This window comes from Corticium candelabrum, chromosome 1 (assembly GCF_963422355.1).
Source record: "Corticium candelabrum chromosome 1, ooCorCand1.1, whole genome shotgun sequence".
Taxonomy (NCBI): Eukaryota; Metazoa; Porifera; class Homoscleromorpha; order Homosclerophorida; family Plakinidae; genus Corticium; species Corticium candelabrum.
Window position 1 is genome coordinate 14781766 of NC_085085.1, and position 25860 is coordinate 14807625.

At 39.2% G+C, this 25860-nt stretch overlaps 2 protein-coding genes across 5 annotated transcripts; one reads left to right on the forward strand and one right to left on the reverse strand.

The window, feature by feature from the left end:
• Window positions 1–29: 29 nt before the first annotated feature.
• Window positions 30–2677, reverse strand: LOC134186911 (SH3 and PX domain-containing protein 2A-like). Of its 4 annotated transcripts, none has more exons than XM_062655011.1 (7): window positions 2599–2677; window positions 2169–2340; window positions 1546–1899; window positions 807–1484; window positions 687–748; window positions 533–618; window positions 30–467 (listed from the first exon to the last, which is right to left on the reverse strand). In XM_062655011.1, the coding sequence occupies exons 2-7, from the start codon at window positions 2338–2340 to the stop codon at window positions 287–289; spliced, it is 1533 nt and encodes a 510-aa protein (XP_062510995.1). In that variant the 5' UTR covers window positions 2599–2677; the 3' UTR covers window positions 30–286. The 4 variants fall into 4 exon arrangements, with proteins under 4 accessions (XP_062510995.1, XP_062511010.1, XP_062511003.1 ...); XM_062655026.1 differs by having other exon boundaries at window positions 2625–2640; XM_062655019.1 differs by lacking the exon at window positions 2599–2677 and adding an exon at window positions 2434–2572.
• Window positions 2678–5574: 2897 nt separating this feature from the next.
• Window positions 5575–23300, forward strand: LOC134184104 (serine/threonine-protein kinase 36-like). Its single transcript, XM_062651724.1, has 36 exons — window positions 5575–5658; window positions 5719–5859; window positions 9286–9363; window positions 9529–9659; window positions 9721–9769; window positions 12284–12351; window positions 12423–12513; window positions 12571–12612; window positions 12664–12772; window positions 12828–12958; window positions 13741–14285; window positions 15314–15413; window positions 15470–15579; window positions 16593–16710; window positions 16778–16898; window positions 16963–17060; window positions 17440–17541; window positions 17596–17703; window positions 18616–18716; window positions 18783–18846; window positions 18925–19071; window positions 19138–19200; window positions 19264–19364; window positions 19419–19494; window positions 19886–19989; window positions 20058–20112; window positions 20170–20237; window positions 20295–20380; window positions 21749–21828; window positions 21895–22036; window positions 22089–22209; window positions 22264–22324; window positions 22391–22520; window positions 22580–22652; window positions 22728–22824; window positions 22882–23300. Exons 1-36 carry the CDS (start codon window positions 5575–5577, stop codon window positions 23068–23070), a joined length of 3984 nt encoding a protein of 1327 aa, XP_062507708.1. The 3' UTR covers window positions 23071–23300.
• Window positions 23301–25860: the final 2560 nt, after the last annotated feature.

Genomic DNA, 25860 nt, shown 5'->3' on the forward strand with positions numbered 1-25860 from the left:
CAGTGGACTGTCAAATGCTAGTCAGACTGACAGTTTGATTATCAGCGAGACAAATTGTACAAATCATTTGAAGCAATATTGCAAAAGATGGAAGTCTTTTCAGAAGATCAACTCTATTACTTCTTGATTCAACTACTATATAGTATATGCAGCAGGTGATTGTACATCAGAAACTAGTTGAATAAATATGCCATAATAATAAATCTACAACATGCTGTCCATCTTTACTAAAGAGCACATGCTGGTATTATTTGAATATTACTCATCTACATCTAAACAATGTTCTCTACCCTACTGCTTCTCGTTTCTTGACCGGTTTATTGAGCTTCAGCCGCTGCCCTTCTGTCTCAAAGATATCGTGTGTCTGATAGAACTCGACGATCTTTTCAATGCTACTGAAGAGTGTGTTTTCCATGGCAAATTTCTCTCCTCCATTCAAGACGGTGATTTTGAAATGCAATGCTTCACTGCATAGAGCAAGCAAGGGTCAGCAAATTTACTTACAGAAAGTGCTGGCAGCCATTTTTCTCACCTTGTGATGCTTCTAACAGACATTGTATAATTACCCGGTTGGGACTCACTCTCTCGAACAAGAAAGTCTCCAACGTTAACATTGCCCTAAGGATATCAATTTATTGGTTTTATGTGTACAGAAGCTTTCAGTCAGGGAATGTATCTCTACTAACTTTTAATAGACGATTTTCTGCTTTTTGCCTACTGAGCCTTCCGTGAAACCATGGCATGTTTCCTATAATATTGCATTTCTGTAACATCACTGACAAAGGTTAAAAGTAAACTGCTCTGACCTATAGTAGCCGCGTAACTGCCAACAATTCTACTTGATGGCATGCTTGAGCGATGATGATCAACCTCAGGAGAAATATCTGGTGCCGCTAGTCTTACAGTGTCATCACTTAGACATCTTCTGGGCTTTCTTGGAGCTCGCGATTGGGCAGTCCATTGAATTCTTCTGTCGTTTTGTGATGATTGTATTTGTCGTGGTGGTTCCCTCTGTGGAAGACAGAATGGCTCGTCTTCTGGCAGTACTTCTTCAATCATATGTCTGCTCATGGCGTTTGCAGGGGAAGAAGAATTTAACAGTTGACTATCGGTCAATGACCTTACAAATTTAGGGGAAGATTTGTGTTCCTCGGTTGATCTCTTGTCTACTGTCTGACAACGAATCCCCAATCCTCCTTTCAATTGCACAGACCCAACCGTAAATAGTTGTTCTGTAGGCCGACGTTTGGGTACTGGTTGGCGTGGCAATCTACGGGGTGGAATAGCGGGACAATTTGACTGCACTTCTCTTTTAGGAGATGGTGGGAATGGTGAGTTGTCACCAATTGAAGAATTAGTCGGACTTGGACTGCGACAGCTTTCACTGCTGTCTATAGAAGATCCGGTAGATGTAATACGCTGTGGACATGAACCACTTGACACAGCAGGAAGAGGCAGTGGAACTGCAGCAATCTTCACGTAACCTTCAACACAAATCTTGTTTCTAAACTTGATGCTATCAAATAAACCACCACAATTGTATACCTTCATCGTCCACTGCAATGCCAGCCCTGTTGACAACACACATATCTGTTCCTTCCAGATCCACATAGGGATCTTCATCTTCTGCTTCATCTACATCTTCGACGTCGTCCTCTCTTTCATTTGCGGATAAAGAAACATTACTCCCTTCTTCACTTAAGAATGGCGCATTTCTCCTTCTATGCAACGTCAGATACCCGTTCTCTTCATGCTCGTTGTCTCTGAACGGCTGTGACTTATCCACGATGCCCATGGCAGTCGCACCCGTGTCTCCTCCCATCACTGTATTCCGATATATGCTCAAAAACGTTGAAGGAGCCCATCCAGTTTTTTCCTGTACTGACACACACCACCATCCTGAATACACAAAGACGTGCAATGAGCTAACATGCACGAGACGTTTCGTCTAACGTCAACAATCATTCGAAAGGCCTGCAGGCAAGCAAAGTTTGCACGGACGCTGTGAAATAGAAAAAAAAGACAGCACATCCAACGCCGCAGGGTGTCGCACGTGCAAACACTCGCTATCAAGTGTCCAACCGGATGTCACGGTCGTAACTAGGATCCTCAAAAAAAATGACATCGTAGGCAAGACGAGCTACCTACCGACAAACCTACTTTCTTACCACTGGGGTCCCGCTTCAAAACCTCCACCTCATCTCCCCGTTCGAGCCGAAGAGCACCGATCATTGAGTCGTTCGGTTCAAAGTCGGCGATGGCGTAGAAGAGCAGCGACGGTTGACTGTTTGTTTTCTTCAACATCGCACTCGACTTCACTCGACTCGCCATTGCGATCATCTGCAAAGAAACAGAGCGAACCGGCGGTAAGCGAGGAGAGCGGCTCATCATGTCAACACACACACACAAACGATCGAGTCCACACACACACACTAGAGAGAGCAAGCGAATTGCGAAAGTAAACAGAACGGACGGAGAAGTCGCTAAAGTATCAAGGCTGTCTCAGCGAATCCAACGAACGGTTATTTGCGGCAAGAGAAAACCGAATAAGGATGGAAGCCCGTGCACCAGGAGACCGATATTCGACTAACACGTCACCTATTTGACTCGGCTTCTCTCCAGACCTATCAGCGACGTCAGCACGCAGGATGGGACCTTTAAACGAGACGTGCAGCAAAATGCACGCTGTTGTTACGACTTGCATATTTGAACCGAGATAATTAGAATAATTGCAAGGCGGACCTAACGTACACATTGCGTGGGGCGACGTGATCGAGTGTGTGGTGGAGTTTGTGTAGTGTGTGTAGAGTGTGTGCTCATTACATAGATTATTTCCGACAGGGTACGCGTGCAGTGCTAACTTGCGGCTGCTGTGGCAAGAGGGAATAAAACTAATGGTCGGTAACGCAGTAAAAGGGGAGTTAGAGATTGCAGTCTGTTTACGTTCGTCTATTAGGACGAAAATAGAGACCACATGCATCTTTACTGTATCGGTTGCGTCGGTATGGCAACGATTAATCATCATCCTCTTTCCTCATCTTTCCTCCGGCTCGTCACAATATTAACTAACAGAAACTGAAATTAGCAAATGAACATGATTGGATTGGCTGGCATGCATGCAGCGTATTTTGCAACTCTAGATCTAGAAGCTAATTAGCTAGACCCTATGATACTATTATCCTACAGTGGGGAATGAAATTTTTATCATGTATCAGACCAAATTGTAAACGATTTAATTTTAGAAGCACTAGGCAAGCGATCGCTATCTCTCTATGTAAACAGAAACTGTATCTAGCAACTGCGCCTTTCAATTATGGAAGTTGAAGACAAGCGGACAATTTATTCCAACAGTGTGCTTTAGGTGTACTTGAGATGAACGTGCACACCTACACCGTTTTGGATTCTAGGATCGATGACCGCATGAGAGGATACCTTGGGATCGGACAGTCTGCAGTATTATTATTATGATATTTTTAGATAGAAAACTAAAAGAATAAGAAATTAATATTAACAGTGCAATAAATATTAATTAAAACTTTAATTAATTAAGATAAAACGTTTTCCTCTAAAATATCAGTTGCAATGCTAAAATCAAGAGTCGACCTAAATTTCATTGTGGTATAGTCATTCAATGACACTTGTGAATGTGAAAAAATGCCAATGTGTCTCTTTCTTTGTTAGACGGTGTCTGTTTGTTGTGTCAGAGTGTTTGTCTGTGTTTGTACGTGTCAGTGTGTCTGTCTGCGTGTCTGTCAAAGCGACTCGTTTCCATAAATAACTATTGAATGACAGCACTTACAAAATTTTATTTTCAAATTATGTATTTATTTACACGTTCTCTAGCAATAAAATTAAAGGCAATGAAAAATATGTTATCCTAGAAATGCTGTTGAGAACAATGTGTCATTGTATTCAGATATTTCTACTTAGAAAGTCACCTTTAAAATTTCTAGATTTAACATTAAATATGATAATGAATGATACACACAAAACTGCATATAAAAGTAATTTTTATTATTCAATTTTAATAATGATTTATCAGTTAATTAAACAAACATGCAGATACACATAATTATAACATATAGAAAATTCAACTTAGTAATTGCCGAGCGTAGTTAATAGACGTAAACAACGTACGTGTACCACTGTGATGCTATAGCTACCTAAAACAATAATAATTTAGTTTCGCCCTATTTAGTTAATTAATTATTAATTAATACAAATGGTATTAGACAAACGAATGGCTTCACGCATTTTGTAGCCATTTATAGTAGAATCAATGTGTCAAGCGCGAGCAAGCGTGCTTGCCTAGCATGACGTTTAGTATGCACATGTGGGTGGCTAGTCGGGAAAGACCCAACTTGTGTCCGCCATGTTGTGGCTGTCGTTGCTATAGATACGACTTGTTTCCAATCAACGTTGAAGACATGCGGACCACAGGTTGCACACAAATGCAGCAGTTGTTTGGTTTAAATTTGTGTAGTTTAGTTGCGTAATTAGACGGTATATTGTGACAAATGGGGCTTACCTCATTTTTTGATTAATTAATTAAGTTAATATCACAATACATTCACAATGTGGTGTAAAAAGCTATAGACACGTTCTTGTTTCTACTGTCGTAACATTGTCTTTCTATTAGCAGTTGAAGATCTGCTCTGTGTATGATCAATCACATGATTGTGTACAATTAATTAATAATCAAAGATCGACGTTGAGAGATATCATCATGCAAACAAATCATATTATTAGTTGTTTTCTATATTGATACAGCTAACGTTTTATTATTAAGCTAAAGTCGTTTTGAAATTTATCTAGTCTGTACTGTGCATTCTCAACAGCTCTAGATATACACCTTTCAAAGATTATAGCAAACTCCTCTGAGAGCTATAACTGTGTCTTTCCCTGTGGTAGACAAGTAATTAGCTAAGTAAAGTTCTAGACAGCTAGTCAAGCTGCAATAATGCTGACTTCCCAGATAGGGCATGCCCTATTTAGCACTGCATGTATCTCACCATACATGGTTTCTGACCACACAATAATATATATTCAAAGTAGGTGTTAGGACCTTCACTAAATATAGACATAGTGGTAGATTCAATTAACACTGCATGGCTACAAGCAGGTTGAAAAAATGGTTCAAACAAGATAGCACATAATGCAGATGCATTAGCAAGTTGATGCACATACAAATGACAGTGCATGGCAGAAGACAGTTTTAGAGAGAGAAAAAACCTAGACGACTGCAAAAAGTAGAGCCTACTGAAAGTACAAAAATAGGAGAATAGAGCAAAAACATTGTAACATGCCAGAAAGATGATAAAATTTTATATAACCTAAATATTCATGTACTATTAATTAAATTAAAACGTGTAGTACGTCGTCTATTCTAAAATTAATTTAGTAAGTTAATTAAATGGCCGTGTTCAAAATTAATCTAAGTGTTGTACTTACAACTGGCTGCCCATAATTCATACTACATAGTACAGCTGGTGTGATGATTCAAAGCGCGCCTACCAGCACTTACACTTACTATGTTAACGCAAGTCGAATTTTACGCTAAACATCCGGGTAGGAATGGATGATTACCATGTATTGGCAATGGTCGGGGAAGGCTCGTTTGGTCGAGTTTACAAAGCCAGAAGAAAGAAAACTGGCAAAGTAAGCGAGCCATCTCTCACTGGGCAAATTGACTGGCCTACTGTATACAACGGTTTGCAGACCGTCGCTTTGAAGTTCATTTCAAAGACAAATCGGAAAGCCAGCGAACTGAAGAAGCTGCATTATGAAATCGATCTGATGAAGGGCCTCAAGCATCCAAATATCATCACAATGCTAGACTCGTTTGAAACCGACGAAGAGGTAAGAAGGTAGATATTAACTAATTAATTAACTAGTTTTACGGTATCCATAGGCTCCTTGCATTGATGAGTAAGTCCAAGGGAGTTTTCGGACCGTCTACTGAAACGCCGCGTCCTAGCTAGACAATACGTATTTGTTGCAACCCTAGCTGTCACGGAAGTAAACATGCAAACTTCTTAGTAATTTAGATTACGTATCTAATCCTGGCAGGTAGTCGTCGTTTCGCGATCATGATCAAGACAATTGAAATGTACAGTCTAGGTATGCACTCAGTTACGTTGCAACGACAGTGGTATGGTATTTACTGACATGGAAATTGATGTTGGCAAATGTTGACTATCAACAGTGTTAGATGCAGCACAGTGTTAGATACAGCACAGTGTAGTAAAGGATTGATCATACTGTAGTACGGGACGTGTGAATAGTTGTAGGTGGCATTCAACACCTGAAGGTGTTTCGTGGTTGTCAAGTACACACAATCCCTAGTTGCTGAGCATAGCAAGGCTTCTAATCCAGGTCGCACAACAGAAAGGGGCGTGGTCCTATATGGCAATCCATCGAGCTCTTGGTATATATATATATAGTTGTGGTCAGCACATTGACACTTTTGGAGATCACCTTCTTGGTTGTGGTTTTGGTCCAGAGTGCACACTTAGACACAATGCATTGGCAGAAGTTATTTTCCAGGCCTTATTGTTTGAGAACAGAGATGTTATGAGGGAAATGAGGTGCAATGGTTCTACTGAAATCCGTCCTGGTGATGTTTTTCGCCCTGATTTCTTGGAGGGTCGACCTGCCTATTGTGACGTAACAGTTAGAAACTCTTTGCAGCCGTTATATGTGACAAAATCAGCTGTAAGGGCTGGAGCTGCAGCAGAGGCAGGTGAAGAACAAAAGGATATTCGCCATGAAGACAGAGTTCCTGCAGCTGGTGGTCTCTTTTACCCCTTAGCGGTTGAGACCTTGGGGCTTTGGTCATTATTCAGCATCAAAACTTTGAAAGCTATTGCTTCCAAAACCTCAGCAGTCAGTGGCCTTAAATTCCACCAGGCTTTCCAAATACGATGCAGCAACTTTCTATTCAATTATGGAAACATAACTCGAGAATGATTCATAAGAGAATTCAGCTTGAAGTACAGGACGTTGATAGTTGGGATATACCTAATGTAATGTCAGACTTGTTGGTTTGGGGATGTTTGGGGGATTGTTTGATTTTGAAAGAAGAAATATATATATATATATATATATATATATATATATATATATATATATATATATATATATATCTGTACACAGAAACTTCAAATTTCTCCTCTCCACGCCCACGTTTCATTCTATGACCTACTTCAAAAATTGTTTTCGTGTCTGACTACAGATCAGTATAGGATCGATTCGTGCAAGTGACCAAACGGCGAAGAAAAAGCCTCATAAAGTTCCCTCACCCCATCCCTTTGTATTGTAGCTAGGGATTGTGTGTACTTGACAACCAAGAAACACCTTTACTAGCTGAATGCCACCTACAGTCAATTATTCACACGTCCCATACTACAGTCAATCCTTTACTACACTGTGCTGCATCTAACACTGTTGATAGTCAATGTTTGCCGATATTAATTTCTATGTCAGTAAATACCATACCACTGTCAATCGTTACAACGTTCCTGAGATCATACTTATACTGTACATTTCAATTGTCTTGATCACGATCGCGAAACGACGACTACCTGGTACCAGGCCTATATACGTAATCTAGGAAGTTTAGATGTTTACTTCCATGACAGCTAGGGTTTCAACAAATACGTACTGTCTAGCTAGTTTCAGTAGACGGTCAGAAAACTCCGTTGGACATGTTACTCACCAACGCGAGACGCCTACGGATACCATACAACTAATTACAATACAAAAGGATGGGGCGATCAAACTTTATGAAGCTTATTCGTCGTCGTTTGGTCACTTGCACGAATCGTTCCTATACTGATCTGTAGTTGGACACAAAAACGATTTTGAAGTAGGTCTTATAATGAAACGTGGTCATGGGGAGGAGAAATTTGAGGTTTGTGTGTACAGATACACACACAAACACACACACACACACACACACACACACACACACACACACACACACACACACACACACCAAGAGTTCAATGGAGAGCCATATAGGACTACGCCTCTTTCTGTTGTGCAACCCGGATTAGAAGCCTTGCTATGCTCGGCAATTAAGTTGCAGCTCTTGATTGGATGACAAAAGGGTACTGTTAGAATCATTTACGGTTGGAAATTAAGTGCTGACGTAGTCGTCTAATAGGATTGCTTTGTTCGTGTACATACGGTTTTAACTATGCTCGGCAATAATTAATTATTCAATTAAGTGGATATTATGGTCGTTTGAGAAATGGCTGAGGTATTTGCAAGTTCTGTAATTTATAGCTCTGCATACATTCAGTCAGTCAGCAGAGGCAAATGTGTTGTCAGGTTACTCTACCTTTTGTCAATATTAAAATGTCTCCATGGCCATTGGGTCGGCCATCAAGCTGATAACTCAGAGCTCGTTTCAGTTTTGTGAACTTGTACAGTACAGTTGTTACATTGCATTGATGTGTGTCATTCATGATTGTTGTGGGACTCAGAGCGTGTTCACACCGACATCAGGACTAACTATGATTAAGCTAATTGAGATTAGGCCAACATTAGCGCAAGCGCGTTCACACCACTAACTATGATTAGTAAGTCACATGAGCACGTGAGTGTAATTAGCCTCGACAGTTTCAATCGTCGTATCTGGCAAGAATTCGCGTGAATTGTCTTGACGAAGCCATTGCTTTAGGTTTTGAAGAGGGAAACATTTAGTTTGCTTTCTCTGACAGCTCCTTCAGGGACGGCAGGAAGTTGTACAGGCATGTACGTAGTATACATCTGCCTTCGCTTTCATGTACATCACCATGTTGCTGCGTTTGTACGTTTAAACATACAACACCACATCAGAAACATTGGTGGCATGCTCTTCTTGTATACTACCTCACGTGCCAAAGTCATGTGCAACCACTAATGCCACTTGTAGTAATACTACTCTTTAGGGCATTAGAATGGCGTTACACTAATCATGATTAGGTGTGAACACGCTCTCAGACTCAGACTTGTGATTAATGCAAACAAGAAAACTGCTTTGCTATGAAGTAGATCTTAGTGGCATGTATATCCAGTGACGTAGAATTTTACAACTACATGTATTTCAAAATGGCTCTGCTATACTTGTGCCGCCTAATCTACGAAGCCTGCCAACACCACTGGACTATAGCTTGCAGTTATACCTAATTGATATCTAATTGAAAACATTTACGTCGATTTACAGAACACTTTAAAATTTGTGTCAGCCTAGGACAACCAACTAATTGATATCTTAGTTCTGTCCTTTGTTTTGTTTAGGTTTGTGTTGTCACTGAGTTTGCTAATGGAGAGCTTTTCCAAATATTAGAAGATGACAAAAAGTTTCCTGAAGAACAGGTAAAATTGTTTAACTTAACACATGGTAGTTCGCAAGTGTTAGGAACTATGGGTAAGAGCTGATTTATGCTTATTAAGGCAATGAGAGCATCTTAATTGTGTTGTTAAGCCACGTATTTATTCAAAAGAGGTAATTGCAGTCAACTGGTGTGTGTGAAATTTTAGGTGCAAAGAATAGCTTCTCAGCTTGTGTCTGCTCTTTATTATCTGCACTCTCATCGAATCATGCATCGAGACATGAAACCACAGAATGTACTCGTCTGTCATGGAGGCCGAATCAAACTTTGTGATTTTGGGTATGTAGATTTACGTATTGGGAAGCATCAATGGTGACAGTTCGAATATCTGTTGCTTTAGATTTGCAAGGGCTATGAGCATGAATACTCTAGTTCTGACTTCTATCAAGGTGTGGTTGTTATGTTTGTGTTATGATTAGTGTGTGTGTGTGTGTGTGTGTGTGTGTGTGTGTGTGTGTGTGTGTGTGTGTGTGTACATGATTGTGTGGGCGTGTGCACTTGTGTGAAGTGGTCAGGCTTTTATTATGTTGCCCATTTTATGTAACCCTTTGACTCAGCCTTTCATTGATGTTACTATTAGATTGTATTCGCTTTTATGTAGTCTAGCATAGCTGTTGCTGAGCTAAACACTTTATGTGGAACAACCATTGTTATGGCCGGCTAGCCTGGAATATTTCCACTGGATATTGTAGTACGGTATTTCTTCCAGTGACGTCATCTGTTAACAACCAGCTGCTATTGCACTGGACACATTTGAACAACTAATATGATAGTTAATAACATTAGAGGTTTCATTAGTTTGTAATGAACTGTGAATGCTGGGAATCAACAGCCACAATGAAGTACAGTACAGGTGTCTCTACTCACACAGAGAAAGATTACTGTGGACCATTTCTTGATGGTGTTTTATCAGATTACGCACTGTTTCCATACTCTAGGTCTTAGCAGATACATGTATGTACTTGTTTTAGGTAGTCAATTTTGGGAGTGGTTCAACAAACAGGTTTTAGTGTAGACAGACAACAAGTAATGTTTTCAAGACATTCTTGAGAACATAGTGAATATATTTGATGTTGGGACAAAATTGTTTGTATGACAAAAACTTCAGGTGGAACTAACTGTGGCAACAGAGGCAATCAGGTGAAGATAAACCTAAAGCATATTTAGAATGTGGCACGTGGTGATAATGCACGTTACATTACAAGTTGATTTTCCAGCATCAATGTCAATTAGCACACTCTTGTGCTCATAGAGTGTGCTGATAATGAGGAGGATAATTAGCATTGCTGTGAATGATTTGCACCAGAATAGAATTAATGTGCACACAATTGTGAGGGGATGACCAGGTGATTACTTAGTGGACAGTGTTTGGTCTATTGGAATTGAATTTTGTAGTAAACAGCTGGGGTCTGTTTCTACTCATAACATTTTGTAGGTTTTGTGGTGTATAAGCCACAGTCATTTAAACTTATATTTTCACTACTGATGGTTTACTATTATTAGAGGTTGGCACCTTTACTTGATTTTGTCGCCACAGTCAGTTGAATAACTGATAATATTATTTTCATATATGGAAGTAGTGAGTGACAGTTCAGAGGTCACCTGCTCTTGATTAATTTATAAATAGAGTTTTTTGAAAAGGATTAAGTTGTAAGTGTGAATGTAGGCTGGTGGTACAAGGACATACTATTTGAGCACTTTATTATGATAAGATGTTTGGACTGACAATGTGGTAGTGTTAAATGGACTTTGAACTTCTATCTGACCTTCTATGTTTAGTGCAGAAATAAAAGTGCTGACTTCCGATTAAGTTGGTTGTCTAATTATTGCACCTGTTGGCTGTTAACACAGTTGTCTTTTTATAACTCTATTTGTCTGGCTGCAACAGTTCAGTTCTAATTTAATTTTATAAGCAAACATGAACCAACAATGAGATACTTCTGATGTTGTCAATGACAGGTTTATGGAATAAAGTGAAAGGCAGTTAAAAATTGGTGTTTTTGTGTCGCAAATTATGACGCATTTGTTTTGACTGAACAACTACATAGATTGTTATTTTTAAAACCACATAACTAGCTACTTTAGACACATATTCTCTATAGACCTGTTCATGACAGTCATTTTACACATGTATGCTGAACTCTGGCTTGTCTGTTGACTAGAAGATTAAAACAATTCTGAAAGTTTTGTAGGCAAAGGACATTTATGAAATTTCCTTTATTGTCGTATGTGTTTCCCTGAAAGAATGCAGTAATAAGTGTTGATTAAGCAGGCAATGTCTTATTAATTAACAGTATGAAAGTCTTTGCAACACCAGACTAGCAAATAGAGATGTCACTTGCTATAAACTAAACTTCTGAATTGACTACCTAACCTACCTCTAGAGCTAGTTTACTGTACAAATCATGAGTTTTTCATAACCATGTGAACGCAGTTTAGTAAATAAGCACATTAATATTTTTGTAAACAGCTTACGGACTTTGGCTTAAAAGATGAAGCCTTGACAGTCAACATAATATTATTTACAGGAGATACAAGCAACACCAGGGTTTAAACCTTTCCATGACCTATTATCTTTCCTATTTATTTATCCATCTACAAATGTTTTTTGACAACTAACTGGTTGTCCATACATTTTTACACACAAAGGCTGAACTCGGTTCTCTTGTAATCATAACACGTTTAGAAAACAAGTTTTTCAAGCATAAATCTTTGTATATAAGCTAGAACACTATTGTAATCTTATACAACATTACTTAATTATGATTGATGCCTATTAGCTAGCTCTGGAGTAATGTGATTACATATAAACAAGTACAACAGAACTGTTATTGGATGCTGAATGAGATGTAATACGAATTAATTCATATATATCTACATATACAAGACAGTGTATTTATCAGGGCACACCACTCTACATGTCACCTGAACTTGTACAAGAGAAACCATATGATCATAATTCAGATCTTTGGTAAATGAAAATGGAGCAATGTATTAACAGAATTCTGTTCTTGTTGTTACCTTGTGTCTTCTCTGCGAAAGGTCCTTAGGGTGTATTCTCTATGAGCTGTTTGCTGGAACACCTCCATTCTATACTAACAGCATTGTCAAACTTGTCAACATGATTGTTAAGGTATGGATCTTTCTTTTCCATTTGCACAATTTGAAGGATTTTGTTTATTCACTGAAGAATGCTATCAAATGGCCTTCAAACATTAGTGCACTTTTCAAGGTATGTCAGCCGCAGTGTTGTTTGCTGTTTACTTCATTGCATTATTTGTAGGATTTTCTCAGCGGTCTGTTGCAGAAAGATCCAAAGAAAAGACTAACATGGCCTCGACTTCTGTATCATCCATTTGTTGCACCTGTTTATGTGGAAGGCAACATCTCAGGCATTATATATTGAATGACTTGTTGAAGGTGATAATTGTAGACTTATTATTGTAGATGAAAGGAGTTTTGCTGCTGGTATGTCGCCTGTTTCTGAGGTGAGCTCCTCCCTCAGTGGAATTGCCCATGAACAAGTTGCTAAGGAAGGGAGAACTATGTTGCCAACTGGTCCTGTCAGGACCCCCAGTGTAAGTGTGTTGTCACAGTTGCGTGGATAATCGATCGGTTTACCTTTTCTTGTATTTTCGTGTTGAATAATTTGAATAGTAGCTTGCCTTGCCTACAATTACCCACTTACCTGCTTGCTTGCCTATTCATCTGTCTACTTACAACTTGCCTACATATTCATCTATGTATGTATCACTAGTCTGCTGATCTGCCATTTGTCAGTGTGCCTTCTTGTTTGTGTTTGAATGACTGGTATTTGTGATTACTTTGTGTACTGTAGTCTGATTTCATTTTTATTTATTAGTATACATAGACGTATTTAGAGTATCTAATCTGCGAGATACCTTCACTGCTACAAGACAACATAGATAATTGTTATGTGCAATAATTCTATACTATAACGCCAACCCTCGCTTCTGTCTATCTGGATGTCCGGATGTCTGTAACGTGCCGATCGACACGACGCCAGTCTCGGATTGTCGCGAAATGTGGTGGAAGGGTCGAGATCGGCCGTTGGAGACAAACGGTCGAATCAAATTTTGCCTAGACTGCCTTCGACGGCCAGAAACGAGACTTTGTCGGCCTGAAATGAGATGTGCCGGAGTTTGTTCAATTAACCAAGTATGCGGATGTGACTTGTGCTTGCTAGCCACTGTACGCCATCCTCTATGCCAACAGCAGCAAATGCTTAGAGTACAAACTGCGCTGGTTGGAGTGTAAACGCACAAAGATAGATTGCTACTATGGGTGGGGTAGTACTAGTGTAGCTTTATAATACCTTTTCCTTCTTAATTGTTTTTAGAAGCCGAGTCAATCAGCTGTTGAATTCAAAATCTCAGCAAAGCAATCTACAGACATTGTAGACTCTCTTGCTGTTGAGACTAGTCTAAATATACCTTATGATTGCATCTTTTCTCAAGACAGCAATAGCACAGGATTTGGTTTTGATTGTAATCGACAGGCTGGCAACAGACTTGTGAAAAGCAATGCAGACAAAGTGTGTACCGGAAAGCTCAGCATGGACAGCAATGATAGACAGCTTGGTTCTCACTCAGCTGCTGCAACAATAAATAGCAGAGCTACAGACAGTGTGGATGGTGATGATAGTGATGATGAGTGGGAGCAGCTTTTAGAAATGACTGTCAGACAAGGAAACAGTTCTTCGAGAGACAGCGTGCCTGGACCAACAGTGACTGCAGCATACTTGGTCACTGATGCTGTGTTTGTCTCAAAACTCATGTCACGTCTTCAATCTGCTGCGAGGCAGATTGGGGAAGGATTAATGGAAGGTGGCTCAAGAATGAGGCAGGTGTTAAGGGTTGTTACAAGTCTTCTTCATACTAAATGGTTAGTATAGACATGCACACACACACACACACACACACACACACACACACACACACACACACACACACACACACACACACATACACACACACATCAATAACACACACACACACACACACACACACACATGCACGCACACGCGCACCTAAAAAAATCCTAAATGTCAGGAGCTGCCTCTCAGAGGTCACGCCCCCAGCTGTTAACTCTGGGAACTCTGGGCCTGCGCTAGCAAACTCCTGGAGCCGGGCCAGGCACTCGCAGGAGCACCGACTTGTGAAGCCAACTGTGGTGTGAGCACCTGAAGTCTCACCAGGACCCCAGTGGCTGATGCCACGTCACAGCCGATGGCCGCTTAGGACCCCAGTCAATGACCAGGTACTCATTTATACTCCTGAGTCGAGAGAAGCAAATGTGTGTTAGTTTCTTGCTTAAGGAAATTATGCCATAGCTCGCCCTCACTGTGACTTGAACTTGCGACCCTTTAAGGTCCCGGATGTGAACACTCCATAAGATGACTCTCTAACCTACTGAGCTATCGCACACACGCACACACACACACACACACACACACACACACACACACACACACACACACACACACTTTGCTTTGTAAAGATGCAGGTGCATTGTTCATGTAGTTGTTGATTGGCTTTGGATGTTGTGTTGCTTTCAGAGCTTAGTGAGCTAGGGCAGATCATTGTAGCTAACATAGTGTTCAATTTATGGTACAGCTTGACAGACGGACGGATGGACAGACAGACAGATAAAGTGTAATTTTTAATGCTTATGGTTGCAGAACAATAGTTTTGAAATTATAGCTCTGTAGATTTGCATAGTAATAACATCTGCATATGAAATGTGTGTGTATGTATGTGAATGTGTATGTATTGACTGATCAACAAGCATGTATGCAATAGGTACAGGTGCATGTGGACACACACAGGCAAATACATGTTTAGACAAACAAGTGGTTTTCCAGTTTATTGTGCTCATTACAATTGCATATTTGTGTTTCTGTCTTGCTGTAGTGAACATTTATATCGCTGGCAGTTTGCTATTGCTATTGGCTTGCCATCACTGTCTCTTGCCATCTTTAAAACGCTATTGACGTCCACCAGTCATGCACAAGTAAGATGCTTGACCTGTAAGGATTAGTATTGTTTTCAATGATGTGTTTTACTCAGGAGTGGATTGGAGAGGTCTTAGCAGATACAGTTGATATGCTGACATATTATTTGGCAGAAAATTTGCATCTGTCTACTGAAGATGTTGTACAGTCAAGGTCATCCAAAAGGTTCATAATTGCTTCATATATGCCAGTTTTGATGGATGCGATTTAGCTGGGTATGTTGTGGTGTCATGCTGTGACTACCACACCACCTTCACTTGATGACTGTACTATGCTGTTTATAGTGCACAGCTGCTAAGTAGTTACAGTAGTATTTGTCTGGCGTTGTCTCCAGACTCTCCTGTGCTTGTTATGTCTGGTTTCTCTAAGACATTTTCAAGTCAGACACTTTCAAATCCACCAAAAGTGTCATGTGAGAACAGACCGAGACAAGCCAAGCACGTGAGAGTCTGGGAAGTAGGATAGTGGTAATCTAATATTGATACTGATCAAAGATAAAAAACAAGGTGTTCCTTGTTCTTGCACGGATTATGTTATGCTTTGCAGACTTGTTGTAGTGTCACAACTACAAGTAACCATGATGATTCACAATTTTGTTTAAATGTGTGTTTCTAGGTTCTTTGATTTTGTATGACTTGGATTTTGGATGGAGATGTTTATAAGCTCTAATTTGCCAACTACAGTAGCTGGACACACAAGAATTATTTGTTGGGCATGTATCCCTACTAAATTGCTAATGCGGCTGTCTAAATTCTTCAATATAGGTAGTCAGGTGTTAGTTGAAATATCAATATTTCTTCATGTTTGATGGATTTGTTATGGATATGCAGCTAGTTATTAGTATTTGTTATGCATGTGGCCAAACGGCAGCTGGGGTTTTAGGTCAACCTTGTGTGGTTTGGGTAACTGCATGGAGTCCTGCTGTAAGTATTTTTGATATATTGTATCAAAGTACAACTTTGCAATGGCATTATTACAGACATATATACAAAATAGATCTATCATGTTTTCATCATGCATATGTCAAGAGTTGGCACTGTTGCTATGGACAAAAATTAGATGTGTACTGTTGCATGTATGGAATCATATCAGCAGGGAGGTTTCAAAATTCGAAACCTCTCTACTGATATGATTTGAAATGTTACATAATTGCTGCATGTTAATGAATTTTGTGACAGCTTTGAAGAGGAAGAGGCTCAATTTGTGCAGTTCTGTGAGCAGCTAGTAACGTTTTTGCCTCATCTAGTCAACAGAAGACCAGACGCACAGAACAGACTAAAAATTAGCACTCTACAGGCAATTGGGTTCATCATCATGTTTTAGTTTTATTCATTTGAATGCAGTGTGTTATCTTTGTTTGTAGTTGATGAAGAGTTTATGCCAGGCTGGTAGTAGTTGTACTCATCAAACAAATTTAGTAATTTATCAGGCAACATTACAGCAAACTACTGTTTTGTGTATCATTCTTCAGGCTTTGGTTCCTGGTTAGTTTCACTTGTGCAGTAAATGCTGTGGTAATTAAATGGTATTTGTGTTATTTTTTTATAGAACCTGGGAGTCAGGTTGTTCCATCAGGTCAATTGTTAGATTCTGCTATGAATACTTTGACATCTCTAATGACAAACGATCCTACCACACACCATCAGGTACACACACATACACACACACACACACACACACACACACACACACACACACACACACACACACACACACACACACATTGTGTGCGTGAACAATGATAATATTGTGTATACAAGTGACATTAATGCACATGCATGCATATCTAGTAAACAGCTACACAAGAACAGTCATGCAAGTTTACAGTTTTGTAGCAAATACTGGTTTGTGGCATGCATTGTTACTTATATTCTTACTATAAGTCTGTTACTAAAAGTAGTCTAACTGGCCAGTCTGCTTGAGAAGGGTAAGGGTGTATTGTTTGTTTTTTACACTTAATATACTACCCTACTAGTCTTGCTTCTTACTGTATCCTTATAGCTATAGTACTGTTTTATCTCATAGGTTGCTGTTAGTATAGGAAGTCTAGTAGAAAAAGAGTATCCACAATCAGCCAACACACTGCTGTTATATGCCTGTCAATTAGGAAGACAAGAGTCACTGCAGGTTTATTAATTTAAGACTGGTAGTTGGTTGTTGCTGTAGATGATGTTTATTCAGGTTGTGTCTGAACTGTGTCTTATATCACCTATCTTGGCTATACAAATTGTTTCCAGTAAGACATATTGTCAGGGAATGGCCAATCTTCTTCAGGCTTGTATTTCTCAGGTGATTAATTAAAGCTCTTCCAACAGTTTATTTTGCATATGGGATAGGGATAACAGTTTCTACCTGAAATGAGGAAATGATGTTGTTGCAGTGATTTTGTTATTAATGTTAATAAACCGAGGATGATGCATTAATTAAACATGCTGGTTGCCTTGTTAAGATAACTGAAATGGCAAATATGTTTCCAAATCAGTCTTTCATGCCTGGAGTATGTTACCATTCTTAGAATCCATGCATGCAATCTCTAAGCTGTGAAAGAATGTAGTAGAACTACAGCTTGTTAGGTTAGCGGAGGTATACCTTATTGTATGGGCCAGTTTATGGGAAAGACTAATTGTCTTGTTTGTAAATCAGTCCCTTCGCATGCAGTGCTCATCTGGTAGCACCGTAGGCTGTTGCTGCTCAGTTGTATGATGGTTGGACAAAGGTACTCTACTGGTCTGAAACAAGTGAGGTTATGGATATAATTGACAGCAAATGTTAATTATGGATGATTTTGTTAGGAAGAAGTAGAAGCATCAACAATAATTTCTTCTTGACTATTGGTGATAAGTGTAGTCTGGCTTCTTGTGTGGTTCTTTGTCTCTGTTTCTGTATTTGCTGTAAGAAATAATTAACAACCTGCATGGGTAGGTCAGTTTTGATCTTTGATGTGTACTTGGGAGTCACTCGAGCCACATTGCATGACTGATCAGGAAGACTTGAATTTGAGACATATGTTGCTCTCATTACAACCATGCAGAATATGAACTATTAGGGAAAGCTAGCAGTGTTTCAGTCATTATCAAAGAGAAATGGGTAATAGATGAACTTATAGAGTTGCTTTGATGAGTACGCACCAGTGTCATTTTGCACAGCATATTTTGTTTGTGTATATGTATTGATCTGTAAATTATTTTTGGTTATATTTAGGATGAGTCACATGATCGATTACTTATGGTCACATCGGTGATCAAAACTTGTCTAACAGCTATGCATTATATCAGCCCATCTAACACGTGGATGCCATCACAGTTAGTATTGTTGTGCTACAAAGACTTTATATAGCTATAGAGTTTTGAGGAACGTTTTGTGTATAGCTTGCAGCTCCTTTTTGAGACTGCATATGAGATTCTTGTCCAGGGCAAAGAAACTCTTCATCAGGTAATGTCAACAACATTTTGCCTACTCACATGAGCACTATGTTATTCAGGCTATAGTAATCATGTCTTGCAATTAAAGGTATTGTGCTCAGTCTTTCTGGCTAAGTTGGTCTCGTTGTATGCTTTGCCATCGGTCAGTTGTATCGTTATCAAGGATTTTCTTTTAGTAGCAGAGAAACTAATAGCAGATCATTCAACTGTGGCTCAAAGCTTTCAACAAATTGAGGTAACATTTGTTTTTAAGGAACACTCAAGAATCCAGTTATTTATTTGTTTCTGTTTTTGGTTCTAGACTCCTGTTCAAATGGGCACATTAGATGGCATTCCATGTATTCTTAATGCTACAATTAAACATGTATTACTTTGTTGTTAATATTTGTTGTTCTGGACAAGTGACATTCGGTTTATATGTTTTTAGAATGGCAACTCTGCTGTTCAAACACTTGTTAGCTCTTCTGCATGGACAATGCTATGGACAGCATTGCATGATTGTCTAAATCAGCTAGACAGCAGTGAAAGGTACTTGTTGTATTGTCATATTTTCATAGTATCTGCTGATGTGTTTTTGTGTAGTTGTTGCACGGTGCCTTCCTTTTCGTATCATGGTGTTTGCAGTGTAGCTCAGTTGGGATGCTTGGCTATGACTTTGGTAGGACATTAACTTAGTTACAGAATATAGACTGTGTTGTTGGCTAAAACTGAACGTGCAGCAGTTAGGGTAGGAGAAGTACAGGTTGAATAATTTCTGTGGCAGTGGCTCAATTTTGGTTTAGTCGAATTAGCCTGATGGTGGCTGTTAAGTTCAGGGTTTGAGAGAGTTTAGGTATTTTTTGTAAATTAAATCATTTTGCTTTGCTTACTAAATAACTAGTTATATAAACTTGAGTGCTTGCCTAATCATTTCTTCTACAAACTGTAACTTTACTCGTTTTTGCATGATTTGATTGTTTATTGATTTGTACTTGAGGTTTTCCAATTTTTGTATGAATTGCTCAGTGCTTTTTCTTCGTCTGTGTGGCACTTTTTGTTGTATGCTGTAGGAACCAAATATTGTCATTCCGCAGCTTGCCGATAGTGATAGTCCATTCACTTGCTGCTGCCTTCTGATGGTCACTAGTGCAGAAGTTGCGAAGTTTGTAGGAAGGTTGGTGTTTAGTTGCTAGACGCTTGGTGTCGTGCTTTCTGTAAGATATCTAATATCACTTTGATCAGGAAAGGGAATTTATCTACAAGTGAGAAACTGAATGCGGAATTGTTGATATCACAAGTAGCACATTGTAACGTAGTTGTACACATGATATTACTTGATTGGTACTTGTTCCAGGCTCTTCAGCTGTTCTACATTCCTCTGGCTGTAGAAAAGAGTTTGTCAATGCTTGAGAGCATTCTTAGGTCAATAGATCTCTAATATTAATGTGTTATACTACACCTAAATGATTTTCATTGCAGTGTGTGGTATGAGGGCAATTTGCTGTTCAATCTTCTCCACTGTTGCTCATTTCTTTTGGATGACAAGTACATCAACATGTTGTCAGGTTTGTGACTGTTGTGGCTGCATGTACTAATGTTATAGCGTGAACATATAAACAAGTTAGAACACACAATGGTGCACTCAATAGGTTATCAATATGCAGTAGTGGACAAAAGTATGTCCCCCCCCCCCCCCCGGGTAGGTTTTTGTTGATTTTTCATTATATTCTGGCTTGCAGAATGGAAATAAGTGCTGATATGAGCATAAATTGACAAGTTAGTTTGTTTTCAAGGGTTGGAATATTGTTTGCATTGAATATGCTTTGATAAGTTGTAATGTAAACTTAATTGGCTTTTAACTAGGTTGTAACGATAATCTTAAATTGCAACAACCAACTGATTTAGACTTAATTCTGTACCAATTAGCACTATTGTGGGTCAAAATGTCCAATTTCAGTCACTATAGTAATCATAAATGGCATTTTCTGAACTGGTTTTGAAAAACTGCATTGAGTCCTATCACCGGCAGAGGGATATTTTGAAGTATTTCATATCATTCTATTCTCAGTTGTTGGTTCCAATTATTCATCAGGTCACTACTGACCAACATACACACCTAGGTTAAAACACAAACATCCTGAAAAACCCTTGAAATTTCTTGCCCGGCAAATACTTTTGTCCACTATTGTACATAGGAGAAAAACCTTCATGTAGACATGAGCTTTACTGTAAAATGTGGTTTGAATGAATAAACATTTGCTGCAGAGTGATCGCAGTGTGGTGGTTGTGTTCTCAAATTAAAGTGTTACAAATTGGTGTGTCTTGTGAGATGCTTGTCTCTATGAAATCGGAAAACTGTTGAAACTTGTAACACTAGGGAATTAAATCGCAGTATTATAATGACGGACACATTACAGTGTGCTTGAATAGTCAGTTGGCATATCTTGTTCTTCTTCTTGTGTCTCTGGAACAAAAACATGAGTTGGAAGTGGTTAATTAAGTTTGTATTTTATTTACAGCAATTGTTATGCAACGTATGTATGGTACTGTGGAATTACCGCATCTTGTCGTGTTTTTATAATGTACTTTGTCCTTGATCTGTTCTTGTGTTTGTCTGTTCAATAGAATCTTTGTGTATTGTTTGGGTGTTTTCTGTCTGTCTGTCTGTCTGTCTGTCTGTCTGTCTGTTTGTCAAAATTATTTGTATGTGTATTGTTTGTTTGTTTGTCTTTTGTTTTGTGTGCTTGCACAGCTGTTCTCTTGACTAGAGGACATAGATAATACTGGCACATTGGTAGGGGTATTATGCAAGTTTGCACATTACACACCAAATTGTCCATATGGGGGTTTGTTTCATGTTGGCTGCTTTCATTCTCATTGTAACAAGTTAGCTGCATATTTATCTGTCAGTGAGGTTGGTTTTTGTTCTTTAGACGTTCTTGTAAGGCTAGTTGTACCTTCTCACGACTACGCTCCTTTCATGGATCACTTCTGGGACTTAATGAAAGCAAATGTGAGTACTGTACTGTACTAGCACTTTGAAACAAGCATATGGGGATTAAATTGACATGTGTCATAGAATGACTGTGTGGCTTCTGTTAAACTTCTTTTGTCAACTCGACATTCACCCTCTGTTATTTCTAATGCATTGTCACTTCTGTGTTACACTGTTGGAGAGGTTCCAGTTGCTCCTCACACTTGTCGGGGTCTCCTGACTGATGGTATGGGTGGTGTAACAAGTTTTCTATGTATTAAAGAAGTAAATTGTTCTAGGAGAGGCAATAGACATGTGTAGTCTTCTCTCTCATCAAGACTGTGTTGTGCGTGCTCGAAGTTGTAGCTTGCTTGGTAATCTACTGGCACCATCGGATGTGTTCTATGCCAATTTAAAGAGGTTAGAAGTGCAAATAAGTAATTACTTATTACATAATTGTTTGGTTGTTGTCAGGTTGAAGCTCATTCCAGCTCTAATTCATTGCCTAGGAGATTCAGAACAATCAGTTAGAGCAGTTAGTAGCTCCCACTGGTGGCTTCATTTGTTACTGACATGTTGATGTAACATATTTTTGCAACAGGCTGCTAGTTTTGCCTTGGGCAATGCAGCATTTCACAGTGATATGCTGTATGACAGATTGACAGGTTCTGTGGCTGCACTTACTGGTATTTTGGTAGACAAAGTGCCAAGAACTCGTTCCAATGCTGCTAGTAGACAATGCTTAATAATTGAAGTAATATGTTTGATTCTAATGCTTTTGTACTTTTAGGTGCATTAGGAAACATGTTACTACACTCTGACAGTTTGTGGTCACAATTGAAGAAATTCAAATCTTTGGAGAAGTAAGTACCTCGAGTGTATCTACATATTGTGCAGTTACTTTTAAGACATAACAAGGAATATGGAATTAATGTTAGGTTGCTTGAAATGGCTACGAATGACCGACAAGTGTCATGCCAACTGTCAGCTCTTCAATCGTTAAGAATTGCGTGCAAGCACTCTGTTTGTGTGCAGGTATTGTCCAGTTTGTGTGCATTAACTATTTGTATGTCGCCTCATTGTTATTCTCAGATGTTGGCTGATGTACGTGCTTGGCAAAGAGTGAATGAACATCTGACCAATCTGAGACGAAAAGCAAGTTCTAAGCAAAGGGGACAATTGAGACCTCACACCGTTGGCGGTAAGCTATCGGATATCCAGTCTGCCATCGGCCACTGTGCTCATCTGATACATCACCTGTCCATGCCATTGACACATTAGCTGGCTATGTCTTAGGTGAAGGACTTGTGTATTGATCTATTGTACATCACTTACATAGTACCAACCAACTGTAACTCAGTTAGTTTTCTCTTCAAAATCAATCTGTGTTGTTTCTATAAGTAGCAGTCCTATGAGGATGCTGTCTTGACTAGATGATTGGTGAGTGATTGTCTCTATAGTTCTTTATCAATTTAATAGCATAGTTTGTGATATCTTGTCCTGTATGGCTGCTCTGAAGCTCTGTCTATATGGCTCCCCATAGGCCGAGTTGACGTTTGTGTTGTTCTGCCTTCAAACGCAGGTTTGCAAGACTCAGTATCTTCCTCTCTTCATCAGATTTGTTGGGTTGAGGAAATATACTGTGTCTATTGGTTGTAAATTGTTGATAAATGAGTTGAGGAGAAGGGTGGAATCTCTTTGGTTTGTCTTTAATTGCGTTGTTAACAATGCAGAGATCAGATGCAGACAGAGCAGGGTTCTTTAGTGCCAAATGTAGTTGCAATGACTGATCATTCTGGTGAGGATTAACTGCTTTTCTGTAGAGAGTAGGAACTTGCAGAGATGTGACAATGTTGGGTGTGCTGCGATGAAACAATAATGTAGAATGAGATGTAGAAGGTGGTGAAGGACTGGTAGGAGTTAGAGGGAGAAGAGAAGAATTTGACAATGAGAAGTTTGTCGTCTTGTTTTGGTTCTGGGTGACAAGTCTCTTTCCAGTCTGTGCTTCCCTCATCCATCTCAGCTTTGCTCGACGATTCTGAAACCAAACCTAGAAAGACAACCAGGTTAGGATGTTGTCTGTCACCAGATTGTACAGAAACTGATTTGTTAGGATTCGTTGGTCGCCACTTTAATTACTGACTGTAAGCTGTTGTTCTATACTGCTCACAAGAAGTGAATTAGGTAACTGTGGTCAGTCAACTGCTGCCACTTCATGATTTATTGTTTATACAAGGAACAGCTATGCAGGTGTTGTGGTTCTCCTGACCAATGTAGAGACATTGTACTGTCAACAAGATAATTGTTCACAAGGCTTAATGTGAGGCATATCTATTATTGTGTGTAAAGAATGTGCAGCTAGCTAGACACATTGACTAGATCAAGAAACTGATTTGAACCACCTACATTTACAAGCAGTTGAATGACTGTGACAAGACAGAAGATGCTTGTGTCTATGCACCCACTTAAATTTGTTGGATGAAGAGTAAATGAAGCAAATGTTTGTGTATAGTCTACCTGTATAGTTGTTTCTGGGGTGTTGATGGTTTCTGCTAAAAGTTTTCGTATTGCAGTGTTGGGATGATGGGTCATTTCGAATACTCTTTCTAGTTCGACTAATTGATTGGCTGTGAATACAGTTCTCGATCGACGACGCCTTAGTTCTTTCTGTTTAACAGATCGTGATGAGTGGTGCTTGTGTGTACTCTGTCGCTGATCTGCACACCCAAGTCTTTGCTCGATGCTTCCTGTAAACAAGAAACGCCATCTTTACTCTGAAGTCTCACTGTACTTTCTTAGAGTTGAACAAGTACAGTCTTACCATTCATTGTAAACAAGGTGCTTGAATACTTTAGACAACAGCTCTTGCCTCTCCCTGTTTGTTGTAAGGACTGATGAATGATGAGGTGTGCTCACATTCTAGACCACCGCCAACCTTATCTATTATTGATTAGAATGGAGAAGGCGTTTGTGTTGAGCCATATTTAAACGTCCGTTATGCAATTATTTTTGGTGATGTGATTTTATGTTGTTAGTAACAATCATTTCAGTCTTTTGCAATCACTTATAAAGGAGGAGTTTATAATTTGCACAAACTGGTCAGCAGATGTAAACTGCCAATCGAACATGGATTTACGTGCAATGCACTGAGGCTACATTTTAGTGTAAGTGTAGATGGTCAGTTGCTTTCAGAGTTGACATCATATGCAAATTTTGAAGTGCCCGAGTCATGTGTTGCATATCTAATGTCACCAATTGCATTTAGGAAGTCTATATAAACAGCCTGCTGCTGCTATGTAATTGCTTCATTAATAGACTACAACATCCGTTGTATTGTTATGGTTTCAAAGCCGGTGGTTGCAATTCTGTTAGAGTGATTTACTATTGGAACTTTGTACTTGTGGCGCTTCTGACTGAACAAGACCAATGTACCTGCAAATTGCAGTCACGTTTACGTAGTTTAATGAAATATGTCCCTCAGGGCTTTTATCTTTTGATGATGTTATCTGTGTACATACTGCCATTGATCCAGTTTGTTTTCATTGCTGTTTTCTTGTTAGCAGTCCTTCTTGTAAGGGTTGTTTTGTGTGATATCAATACAGGGTTTTCTAATAATAGAACAAGCTATAGTTCAAAACAGATCTTTCCAATCAACACTGCATGTGTGAACACCAAGAGAGAGAAAGCGAGGAACACTTTACTACATGAGACTTTAACAAATGTAAGGAGAGCTGAGTCCATTGTCTTGTGCTTCTGTTATTCATTAACCTGAACTGCATGAGCACCACCTGAGTTGACAAACTGTTTAAGTCTGTTGTATTGACTTAGAATAACCTGTAGCTGATATGTATAGTAATCAGACATGAACTGTCTATAAACAACACTGTCAAGTTAATGATAATGGGACAGTGACCTCGAGTTAATAATACATGTAGTTATAATGGGACAACTACTAAAGACTGGCTTACAATACTAGATGGGTGTTGCTCAGCTTTGTACATATACCATGCATCTTTCAATTAGCCAAGTGATTTCGATAACAGTTCTAAGAGTGTATGAGTAACTAAACCT